The 12916-nt window shown below is 34.5% G+C and overlaps 1 protein-coding gene across 3 annotated transcripts in view; it reads right to left on the bottom strand.

Moving 5' to 3' along the window:
- Positions 1–1959: 1959 nt before the first annotated feature.
- The window catches only part of UBR3 (ubiquitin protein ligase E3 component n-recognin 3), a 146768-nt gene continuing 135811 nt past the window's right edge, over positions 1960–12916 (bottom strand). For all 3 annotated transcript variants that reach the window (XM_037523504.1, XM_037523505.1, XM_037523506.2), the window contains exons 34-39: positions 11287–11394; positions 11021–11146; positions 7846–8025; positions 5718–5927; positions 4912–5051; positions 1960–4334 (exon numbers count right to left, since the gene is read on the bottom strand). In XM_037523504.1, coding sequence (XP_037379401.1) covers positions 4217–4334; positions 4912–5051; positions 5718–5927; positions 7846–8025; positions 11021–11146; positions 11287–11394 — 882 coding nt within the window. In that variant the 3' untranslated portion in view covers positions 1960–4216. The remainder of the gene's footprint in view (positions 4335–4911; positions 5052–5717; positions 5928–7845; positions 8026–11020; positions 11147–11286; positions 11395–12916) is intronic.

The following is a 12916-nucleotide window of genomic DNA, read 5'->3' as shown; positions in this document are numbered from 1 at the left end:
TTTCTTTCATCCAGTTATCTCCTACACAGTATTGAGGGACCATCTTAGACATCTCTATAGCCCTGGAAGTCTCCTTATACTCCTCAAGACTGGTTCAGAGGTCCTGTCTATAGTTTCTTCCACATGTTCTCCCATCCTACGCTCCCCCGCCCCAAACACACACACACCCTCTGTAGCATTAATCACCTAGAAAAAGCTATGGAAAGTAGGGACTGACTAGTTTCCATTATATTTTTCATTTGACACAGCATTTAGTGCACAGGGTAGGCACAATAAATATTTACTGAATAAGTGAATTCAAGTGCCAACACTAAAGCATTTTTTTTCACAATTTCAAAAGTAAAAATTAAAAGCTCTCATTCATTTCCAATCCTAGATCCCTCTACTTACACAGCATGGACCCCACACTCATTTCAACCAGCAACCCAATTCACTTACAACTTTATATGCCACCCACCTCTCTAGCCCCAATCATGAATTAATTTAGCAGTCTAATTTCTATCATTCAAGTCCTAGACTGTTGATCTCAACGGGTTCATCAAAACACAAAATCTTTCTAATTGACTCTATTAAAATGTTATGGCTTCGAAGCCTACTAGGATTTCACTATGACTTTTGTGGTGCTTCTCATTTCCAGACTATTTCCAGCCTAAAACTTCTAAAATTTCACCACTTACCTCAAGCTCCCAGATGTTAGGCCTGTTTAGTCTCAAAAGATGATCCTGCTCCCCTGTCAAGAGGGAATCAGATATGAATTTCCTTTAATGTAGACTTTCTTTTCTTTGGGTCCTTTTTCTTTCCCTCAAGCTGAAGCCTTTATTATGCTCTAGACCCTATTTCTTCTGACCTGATCTTGGGCCATGTCACACCAATCTCGTGTTGCCACTTCTTACATTAGTTTAATTCACACAGAAGCTACTCTACATAAGGGGCCCATTATGTTTCTCATTGTGTCACATCAGTTGTAGTCACAGTCATTCCACTGTTACTTGCTTTCTGTAAACTAAAATGGTAGATAATATATAGCTCTTTCATGCTTGAAGTGCCTCATTATCAAGGGAGTTTGAAGTATCGTAACTAGAAAAGTGATCATGTTACTGTCCTTCTGCCCACTCCAGCTCTTCCCTGACTACTAAGCAGTGTTGTATATAAAGTTAAAGAGCTGTGTTCTGTGAATGGGACTAAGAGAGCCACAAGTCTTCTATTTCCATTAACATTCAAGTGTCAGGCATAACACCAGTGAATGTATCTTGTCTTGGTGATCTGATTCTAATGGTTAAAACCATGATGTTGTTGTTTTGTTTATTTGCTTTCTGTTGCTGTTCTTCAACATGATCTCAAATACAAGCAACGATAGGAACATAAGAGTTAGCAGTTACAATCCTGGAGATGATACAGTACAGATTCCTGGAGATACTCCACATACTGTTGTTACCTCTAAGCTTTCCGTGCTTTTAGTTAGTACCTTTTCTAAATCACAGAAATCAATACCATAAAACAATTACATAAAAGAGGGGGAAAGGCTCATGAACACAAATGGATTCCTAACTGATAACTGGCTGGTGAACTACAGGGTGGATGGGTCAGGCAAGGGTCATCAATTCAAAGACAGACCCCTATAAGCATTATCATAAAGCACTTTAAATTTCTAAAATCTAGTTTGGAATTCTTAGACTTCTACAAGGACCATAGCAGCGTTCCTCAGATCTACACACTCATTTCTTTCTTTCCCCTCCGTAGAAAGTACACACACATAAGGGTTTTGCATGGACTAAGAGACAATGATAGAACAAATGGAAACAACTCTGCAAATTAAAGGTAAAAGGAAAAGCAAACCCCTTATACTTAACTTCACCTTAAAGTAACTATTTGTTATGCTTTGTTATTTTCAGCTATAGCACTTACATATATTAGTGCCATTATCATTTTTAAAAAAATGTAAGCATTAAATATTTTAAGGACCTTTCACAAACCAAATGATGGTAGGTTTTTATTAACATATCTTACAATGTTGATTATTTCTAATTTTGTCATTTCTGCTTAATTATAAAGATTGACTTAGCATCTACAGTAATGTACTGTATTTAAATGATCATTCATACAAGATATCACACCAGTACATTTTTTAATAATATACACATATCACTCTAACTTGGACCTGTTATTTTTAAAAGTGGGTTTATAAATGGGACTTATAAAAGTTATGGGGAAAAAATTAAAGTTCTAGTTTAGCAGCATGCATGTATGTATTCAAGTACAATTTTCAACCAAGTGCTTTTTTAAAATTTACTGGTGACTAATTCACCAATATCAAAATAAACACTATCAATACCCAAATTTTAATGTTAAGGCTAATATTTTCACTTCACATCCATAAGCACAATCATAAAACATTCCATTTTAAATATGTAGTAATCAAAGTCTGAATACATTATACCATGTATATATAGCATCAGTTTCAAACTGTAGAATTATTCAAGTTCATGAATCCTGTAACAGTATGTACTAGAGATGTAAATTAGCATTTTGCTCTTCAACCACACTTACAAATGGCCTGGTATTCATATGACCAATGCAAAAAATATGACAGGCTGAACTTATGATACAGTATGTAAAAAAGTAGCAATGTGTTGGAAAGGACAGCTATTTAGTTAAACAGAATCATTCTAGTTTTTCAGAAAGTTATCTTAGTATTTTGGAAATGTATATAAAAATAGCAAGCTATTTCCATGTATTTTATTGTAGTGCTATAGGTAATTTTTGACGTTTTGAACATATTCAGATATGTACTGTTCTGTTCTATTTCAATGCAAGGCCATCATTTAATGTCCACTTTTTATATTCTGTAATGTGTCATTCAAAATTTTTTAGAAGTGATTTTTATACTTCATCATTAGATGTTTTTAATTTTTACATGTAAAAATGTAATTTTATATAACAAGTCATGGAAGTCCAAAGTACCAAGAATTGCTTGATAACACTATATATGAAATAATCATCAAATTATGAATCATTTGGAAGAAAAATCTTGGTAGTAATAACATGCTTTTCTGTAATCTTCCTTTTCTACTTACAGAGTAGGTTTTAGCTCAATCATTCCCATTTTTACTGATTAAAAACCCATACAAATATAAATTGCTTTCACAGCAACTTCAAAGAACACAGATGCATTGCCCATTCATGAAGGTCATCACTGTGCGTTTTTTTTTTTTCTTTAAAGAAACCAACCAAAAATAACAGTGATTACACTGCACAACTATAATACAGATGAACCTGTTGAGTTGATAGGAAAGTTCTAAAATTATGTTTCACTTGTAGGGAAGTTTGAGCATTTTCAAGCCAATCATTTAAATAAAAACTTGGTTGGTGATGAAAGGTGGACATGCACAGAATCAAAATCTGCCATGTGTATGCTCTCAAAACTTGACTTCATAGTAAAATCTATTTATTACCTCTACTAATTCATCCAACTGAAATGGCAAATTTTGACTTTTAAGGACTCCCCCAACCATACATATATCCCGCAAAATGTACTGTATTATATTAACAGCAGCTATCTACTTATTTTACAACTATTTCAATTATTTACCTGGGGAGAATATTTATGAAATTCCTGAGAATGAATTAAGTTTTCAGCAAAGCCTTAAACTTTTAACAGATTCCTCACAATAAGAAAAAATTTTAAGTTCTACTATTAGACCAACTTTTACTATACAATATTTCACATAAATCATGTTTTACAATTTTTTCTAATTACATACAGCAAAAATTTCAAATCAACACAAGAATGGCAAGGGAAAGATGCATTATGTTTAGAAGATGCAAATTAAAATACACAGATATAAAGAAGCAGTAAAATTTTAAATAAATCACACCCATTCTAAGTATCAGTGAATAGCAGATATGCCTTGCTGGGAGAACCATTTTTAAATGACTTTGTCAACAAGTTGTGCTTCTTATTAATTGTGGACTTAAAAAAAAAAAATGACCACCAAAGAATGATTTAATTTGTTACTTATATTCTGCAGATATCTTTAAAAAAAAATTATTATACCATTAATGTGATTACCAAGCACCTAATTTTGGAAAGGCTTTATAATGTATATTTTCTTTTTTTTTCCTCAGCAAAAGCGTTAATCCTCCAAATTAAGTTAAAGCTTATTGTTGATAAATTCTTAGTGAAGTTGATGATATAATGCAATGCTGAGGTGGTGAGTCACAGCCCATTGTAATGTGGTCCCCATCTTTTATTGATGTGATCAAAAGTATGAGAAATCCACTGCTGTTCAAGAACTTTGTATCTCTCCTTACAAATGTAGAGAGGCTTGCCACGCCTAGAATAAAAAGGAGAAAAAATATTAGAAGTAATACAGAATAGGGGCCTCCCTGGTGGCGCAAGTGGTTAAGAAGCAACCTATGAAGCTATCCGCAGCCACTGCAGCACAAGTTCGATACCCAGCCATGGAGCTACCCACATGGTGCAGCAGACCTTCTCCTGACTCGCCTAGTGCTCCCCTCAACAGTGTATTTCAGTCAGTCTGCCTGTTCTGTTCCCCACTCTGTCTCTGGTGAATCCTCTCATCCCCCACACCTCTGGCCTGTGCCCAGTTCTTGTATACATAAATAAATAAATCTTTAAAAAAAAAAAGTAGTACAGTACAATGAAGATTTCAAACACACACACACATTTTACAATATAATCTTCATGCTAATCCCACATAGTAACTTGTTTTGAAATTTCCTTAGCATGTTAATGAAATGCTTCAAAAACTAAACTATAGCCCTAAATTAATGACTGCCAGAATTTCTTAATATGAAAAGTAATAATTATCTTTACAAAGCCAGAATGGCACATAATCTTTTACTGATGAAGTGTCAATGAAACACCAGATATATGCGTGCACATCAAACCTGAGATCCCGGTCTTCCTCTCCATGAGCATCCAAATACACAGAACCCCAGAGGCAGAAGCGGTGGCCTCGAATGATGATAATCACTGATGCATTGATCAAAAGAAAGATCCCCGTTCCAGCACCACAGTTCTGAGAATGCTAAAAAATAAAAATATATCAATGAATTTCACAATCGAATGGATTTTTATTTAAAAAAAATCAAGAAAGTCTCAATAAAATATCTTCTAAATTTTTTTTAATTTAGTAAGATTTCATCTAAGTTAAACTTACATTCTCATTCATAACACTTTATTAATAATATGTTAGGAGGAATAAAGGTAAGGATTATCTAGGAAAGCAATTAAGAGTCAACCTAAACCTCATCCAGAGGCCAGCATCTACAACTGTGTATCTGATTGACGTGGCCAGGGAGAGGAATTGGAATGGGAATTAAGAAAGGTTTTTCTCACTTAAATAAAGCATTTGGCTGTGTGTTGTTTTTTTTTTTTAACACTTCTACTTGTTTAAAAATATAAACAAACAAACAAAAACAAGAACAAATTCCCTGTATGTATTGTGTATTTAATTCAGAGTAGTTAAATTTTAAGAACTGTTTTGATCATATGTATACACATTTCCATATGATATAAGAATTGAGTTTTCGGGCCTCCCCTGGTGACGCAGCGGTTGAGTGCTGGGCTGCGAGGCTGCCTGCAGCCTCTGCAGCGCCGGTTCGTTCCCCGGCTGCAGGCGAGGGTCCCACAGGAAAAAAAAAAAAAAAAAAATTGAGTTTTCATAAACTTTATACTATTTACTACTGCTTACCAATACACATTCACAGTAACTTTGTTGCTTGCAGCAAAGTCCTTTCAGGCACACAAAAGTACCACAAACAAGGCAAACAGCAGGATCTTTAGGGACCTTGGTACAGACACTACAGGTTTTTCTGTGGTAGTATTGAAAAATGGTGTTATAGTTCTCAGGCAACTGTAGAAGATGTGGTAATTTCCATCTTGACTCTTGGATAAGCAAGGCCTAAAACATTATACAAAAATACTCATTAGTCCTATGCATTTAAGTCACTAGCACAAAACTCATATTTTTCAAAAGGCCCCTTATTTATTTATTTATTTATTAATTTTATAGAGGCATGTTTATTTTTTATTTGTTTGTTTGTTTTGTTTATACATGCACTGGGTACAGTCAGAAGCGCAGGAGGGTGAGAGAATTCACCAGAGCCAGAGCGGGGAGCAGAGCAGGCAGAAGGACCTAAGTACACTGCTGAGGGGAGCAGCGGGCGGCAGGAGAGGTCTGCGCGCCATGTGGGACCCTCCTCCGGTGGCCGGGGAGCAGCCGGGGATCAAACAGGAGCCGCAGAGGCTGCGGGGCAGGTTCGCAACCCAGCGCTCAACAGCTGCGCCACCGGGGAGGAAAAGCCCCCCCCCTTTTTTTTTTTTAATAGAGGCATGCTTTTATTTTTATTTATTTGTTTGTTTGTTTGTTTGTTTTTGTTTATACATGCACTGGGTATAGTCAGAAGCACGGGAGGGTGAGAGGATTCACCAGAGCCAGAGCGGGGAGCAGAGCAGGCAGAAGGACCGAAGTACACTGCTGAGGGGAGCAGCGGGCGGCAGGAGAGGTCTGCACGCCATGTGGGACCCTCCTCCGGTGGCCGGGGAGCAGCCGGGGATCGAACCGGCGCCGCAGAGGCCGCGGGCAGCTTCGCAACCCAGTGCTCAACCACTGCGCCACCGGGGAGGCCCAAGGCCCCTTTTTTTAAAGAAAGGAAAACGCTGTCCTCAAGAATGTGGCTTATCTTCTTCACACTCTTCTCATCTCCATTTTACAAATGACTATTAAACAATAATTTAACAATTACTATTCTCTATTTTAATGTAGTTTCCAATTACATGATACCACTTTTTTGAGATTCAGCACCCTATTATTTATTCACCTTATTCAGCACCCTATATTTAAACCTGTTAATACTTTAAAAGAAAAATATTAAATATAACTAAAGTATTCATGAAAATATATCTAGATGTACTTTGTGTTAAATATATTGAATACAAAATTTTAAAGTTACCTATTTGTAAAAACAAAGTTTTGACCTTTCTCAGATAATGAACAATTTATTGTTTTTTTTCCCTCTAAGGAAGGTTATAGTTACAACTAATGATTTCTATTTTAATACTTTATAATCTAGAATCTCTTTCCTAGAAGATGTAAAATCTTCTAACACGACAATCTGCTAAGATCCATTCTATCCATAAGTGCTGGGGCTACAGCTCTTTTCACAAATTTTTTTTTGCTGTAAAAATGAAAACAAAACCTAGTTAAATTTCCTATTTTTTTCAGTTTTGTGAAAGTATAAAAATACTGGTAATAGTATGAATTTTTTTTCTAGCTGCTATTCCATTAATGCTTAAAATGGACAAAATATAGTATGAATCTATTATCTTAAGAAATTGTATAGGTGACACGCAATTCGTACAGCCACAATTCATCTAAATCAATGCAGTAACTTAGCAGGTAGCTTTGTGTTTATCAGTAAGTTCATGGACAAGGTAGCTATGAAAACAAGTATAAGGATAATATATAGGTTTACAATATGCTATCTGCCAGTAGTACTCAGTGCCCAATCCTAGCATCCAAAGATTGCCTATTCGGTTTCTATTTTAAAATTCTTTTTATCTTTCAAGCGTAGTGTTGTGATTAAAGTATTCAACAAAAACCTGCTGGCCTAAAACATACTATACTTTAACTTAGTTAACTCAAACAGTTCAGTTTTTACACTAATAAACATAAATAACTGTAAGCAAATCATTTTAATATAATTAGTTTAACAAATACTGCAAAGAACCGATAACCTGAAATTTTAAACTCTTCATTATTCTCTTACCTGTTAGCATATTATCACTATAGAAAGTGAGTGCCACTCTTTTTTACATACCTTTCCTTGTTCTGAATTTCTTTCAGTAAATGAATTTATCTCAAAACACCACTGAGAAACAATATCAAATGCTGGAACTGGCCAATCCAGACAGGAGGCACTGATGAATGGATGTTCTGTTTGATAAAACGTTGGCAGAAGTCCCAAGCAGCTGGAAAGAACTGAAAATTCTTCTTCTTCCTTTTAGAGATGAAATGGAAAATTCTCAAGACATTTCATTTCCCATTATAGATATATTCCGTTTCATTCTCATCAATTACTTTTGGACCATAAGAAAACTCTTTCAAAGAAAAGTGAAGGGAGTAAGGAGAAAGAAACTAAAGAAAGTAGGAAAAGGTTTCCAGCAGTTATATCATTAGAATATTTCTCTTTGAAATTTAACTCCTAAGTGCCACTGCATTAATTTCTTTCGTACACTTATTTTTTTAAATAGTATTGTCATATCTGATGAGCAAAGTGTACAGAACTTAGCTACACTATTATGAAAACAAATGGGGGCAAAGGAAAAGTGACTATTGGTTAAAAAGACATAGGGTTATCAGTGTGGGTTGAAAAATAGTAAAAACAGAGTTCACAAGAGGCAGCACTAAAAATGCGCCTGGATCAATTCCTATCATCCTTCAAATTCCAGCTCACCAGGGAAGCCCTCCCTGATACCACTTAATGAGACCTTAGGTTATCCAGCTCCATTCAGATAAAAGTGATCCTGCCACACCTTGTAAACACTTTCCCTTACATTTTTATTTTCTATTTATAATAGATACTTTAAAAATAAATTAGCATTTCCTATAGACTGCAGGAGTAGTCTACTAGAATAAGGCCTCTGCTCCCAGGACTTGATACAATATAGATATTTAATAAACATCTCTGAAAATCTGAACTAATTATGAAATTAAGTATAAAATTCTGAAATATGGTACAAAGAGGAAATAAAAATGAATGAAAAATGACAAGCAGACTTAAAAAAGATGTTGATTTTTAAAACGTCTTGAACTGGGAGTACACAGCTATATAAAGGAGGCGCGTTATAAAATGATTTCACTGATAATAAAATAGTAGAATAATTCAATTCCTCCCCACCAAAATTCTCTTGTTCCCCTACGCAATCAATTCTAGCCCCTATTTCTGGCCCCAACTAACCACTGATGTGTTGTCACTATAGTTCAGGATTTTAAAAAAACAATTCAAAAAAGATGGATTCATATAGTATGTACTCCTTTGTGCCTTGCCTCTTTCAGTTAGTATGATTTGAGAGTCAATCATGTTAATGTGTGTATCAGTAATTCACTCCTTATTATTGCTGAGTAGAATTCCCCTGTGCAGATATAGCACATTCTGTTCATGCATTCACTTGTTAATTTCTGGATTGTTTCTAGATTTTGCTATTACAGATTAGGATGTTAAAAATATTCATTTATGAACCTTTATGTGTACACATTTTCATTTCTATTTGGTAGATACCTAGAAGTAAAACTGTTGGGTTGCACAGTAAGTGGATGTTTAAGTTTTTTAAACTTACAGGCATCACTACATACCCACACTGAAGACCAATTTTCAGTGCCCAAGTCAAGAACTTTTGCCCTTTGACAAAATAAGCTATGAGGTAATGGGAACACAAAGAACCATGGCCTGTGGCTCTGAAATATGAAGAGAGCAAAGTTGGTAAAGGAAGCTGCAGATTTTGTTTGGTAAGCCATGCTACGGGATTCTCATGTGCCAAAATGAAACACTTTTTTTTTTTTTTGGTAGTTTGGAAATGGTACCTTATTGTGGTTTTTTTTTTTTAAATAATAAATTTTATTTTTATATTCCCCATACAATTGCAACCCCCCCATTCTGACCCCAATCCCTCCCCTCCCACCCCTCACCCCCCAAAAAGTGTCTCTGGTTCATAGTTTTTTGTTGATTTTGATTTTCGCTTTCTTATATTTATTCATTTTTCTGGTCCCTTATTTAAGTTTTCTAGATTCCTGCTATGAGTGAGACCATCCGGTATTTTTCTTTTTCTTTTTGGCTTATTTCACTGAGCATGATCCCTTCCAGCGCCATCCATGTTGCTGCAAATTGCATGTGTTTATCTTTTTTGAATGCTGAGTAATATTCCATGGTATATATGTACCACATCTTCTTAATCCAGTCATCTATTTTTGGGCATTTGGGCTGTTTCCAAAGCTTAGCTATTGTAAATAGTGCTGCTATAAACATAGGGGTGCAGGTGTTCTTTGGAATTGATGTTTCTGTGTCCTTTGGGTAAATACCTAGGAGTGGAATTGCTGGATCATATGGAAGCTCTATGAAACACTTTTTTTTTTTAGGTTAAAATTTTTGAATAAATAATTGTGAGAGAAAAAAATCTAATGGATGATTTTAAAATTGTTTAATATAACACTAAATACAATGTTTTGGAATAAAACATGAATAGTTTATCCTGAATTGATAAAAACCAAGTAATCTGAACTATTTGATGTAAAATTCAATTACTTATGAAAGAAGAAACAATCAACTGGTTAATTCTGGTCTACTTTAGGCTTCAAAGACCATAAATATGAGAAATGTCTTAATTCCCACATCAAACTCTCTGGAAACAAATTGCAGATGTCAGGATCATAACTCCTAAGTATAGTTTGGTTTACTTACCTTCTGGTTTTCTTACTCTCTTGCCTAATCACATTTACCTTATAATTTATTGAAATAGATTAAACCAGTGATAACTCATTCATCTGAGTTTTAATATAATTGGCTAGAAATCAAATATTCTGCTATTCTGAAATTATATAAGTGCCATCATATCTTCAAACAACTAGCTTTCTCATCAATATAACTTTAAAAGGATATTAAAAGCAGATAATGGTTAATGATAAATATATTAATAAAAACAGTAATAAGTATATCAATAAAAATAGTAATAAATATGCCCATATGAATACTATGGTCCTGATCAAGTTTTAGGCATTTACTATTATTGATCTTACTTAAAACTTCATCAAATATTAGCAATATTATAATAAAAATGGGTAAATTTTAATAAATAAAATAATAGTAAATATTCTAAATATTACTTTGAGATAGACTAACATAGCTTGTAAGGCAGCACTGTATACAGATTTAAGTACTATACCATATATCAGCATATAAGACAAAAATAAGTCTCCCTACTCTCTACTCCAAATTATACCTGGCAGCTAGGTAAATCCTCCCCAAAAAGGTGGTGCTGAAGAAGGCTGGAGATTCTGAGGAAAGGTAAGCAGAAGTCCTGTAAGTATTTTTCCATGGATTCAGGAGACCAAGCATTAGGGCTAGCCTGAAGTTAAAAAAGAAAATCTTAATTTATTCTATGATAGATATAGAAGAGATATGTAAATTAAAATTTATATTCATGGTGGCAACAAAATCTAAAATTTTAACTAAACAACTCTAAATTTAGTTTTAGAGAGACCATACCATTGCACACTCCTGAGTTCCTTCTTCAAGGTATAACTTTCCTTTAGATAGTTCAGTTATTATAAAACTCAGTAACACTTCATAAGACTTTTCTGCATCACATGTGTTCTGGAATAAATCAAAATATTAGTTCCATCAGTCATTGAAAACCACAAAAAATTACACTGGAAGAAAATAATTTTTAAGGAATAGAGTATAGCTGTGAAACAATTCCTCAAAATCTGTATACAACAGTATACTTCTGAATTCACAATGAAACTGGGAAGGTAATTAATGCTATTCCAATACTTCTTAAAAGTTAACATAAATTACATTAATGTAAGTGCACATAAAAACACGCAAATTTTATCATTTGACCAAATAATTCTCATCCCTGGAAATTCTTCCTAAAAAAAATAATCCAAAAGAAAAATAGCAATCTGCCAGGACATTCACTGAAGCACATTACAACAGTGAAAAATTAAAAATGACTAACGAAAGTGAGATAGTTACTTAAACTATGACATATAAACCCAAACAAATATTTTATGGGTAGCGAATATGACAAATGTGAGCCAAATGAAGAATGTCTGCAATACAATGTGAAAAAAGCTGATGGTACTATATATTCACTCATTGTAGTGGTACAAATCATATATGCATAAAATAGAAGAAAATACAGCCCACAAATCATTTTTTTTTACAATTTCCCTCAAATTCCTTGGGTAGGATTTGTTAATACAATTTATTGTAAAAATAAATTAGGACAATATATTTATTACAGAATGTGCAGATCATTACATCAACTAACAGTCTACAAATAAATCAGGTTTTTATTATAGTGCTTTTTATAAGAAAGGGAAAAGAACTTATTTATAAAGTTCAAATTTATCTCAGCAAGATCTTTATAACACATAATGCTCTTTCTATGGCATGCAAAGAAAGTGTTATGCAGGGGATAACCTTACCTCCCTCTTATTTTCATCCTTCCCCTCAGTGTCCTGCCTGCCATTATTTATTATCTGCCACATGCTTGCCTCTTAGTAGACTCTTGTCACTAGTTGCCTTTCCCTGAACTGTAAGATTAGAAGTGGGGTAAAGAGTAGCAAAAGGCTGGAAGAAATGGGTGAGTGCTTGAGAAAGAAGTACTTCTCAAATTAGTAAGGTTTATAGGAACATCCCCTCTTGTCCTACCCACCAATATGTTCTTTTTATATTTACTGATATTAGAAGTTGTTGCAAATTACAATAAAGTATAATCTGAGATAAAGTAACAACCTTGGGGGCCTCCCTGGTGGCGCAAGGGGTTAAGATGCAACCTATGATGCTATCCACGGCCACTGCAGCACAAGTTGGATCCCCGCCCAGGGAGCTACCCGCATGGCACAGCAGACCTCTCCTGACTCACTGGCTGCTCCCCTAAGCAGCATATTTCAGTAGATCCGCCTATTCTGTTCCCCACTCTGTCTCTGATGAATCCTCTCATCCCCCACATCTCTGGCGTATGCCCCAGTTCTTATATGCATAAATAAATAAATCTTTTTTTAAAAAAAAAAGTAACAACTTTGGTATGGTATCTTTATTCTACTGATTAACTATACTTTCAAACAGTAAAATATAAGAATTGATAAGCACTACGAACTATAATTTT

Source organism: Talpa occidentalis, unplaced genomic scaffold (assembly GCF_014898055.3).
Source record: "Talpa occidentalis isolate TD23 unplaced genomic scaffold, MPIMG_talOcc4v2.1 talOcc4.3, whole genome shotgun sequence".
Lineage (NCBI taxonomy): Eukaryota > Metazoa > Chordata > Mammalia > Eulipotyphla > Talpidae > Talpa > Talpa occidentalis.
The sequence above is the reverse complement of the archived record's forward strand: the minus strand, read 5'-3'. Positions and strand labels throughout refer to the sequence as shown.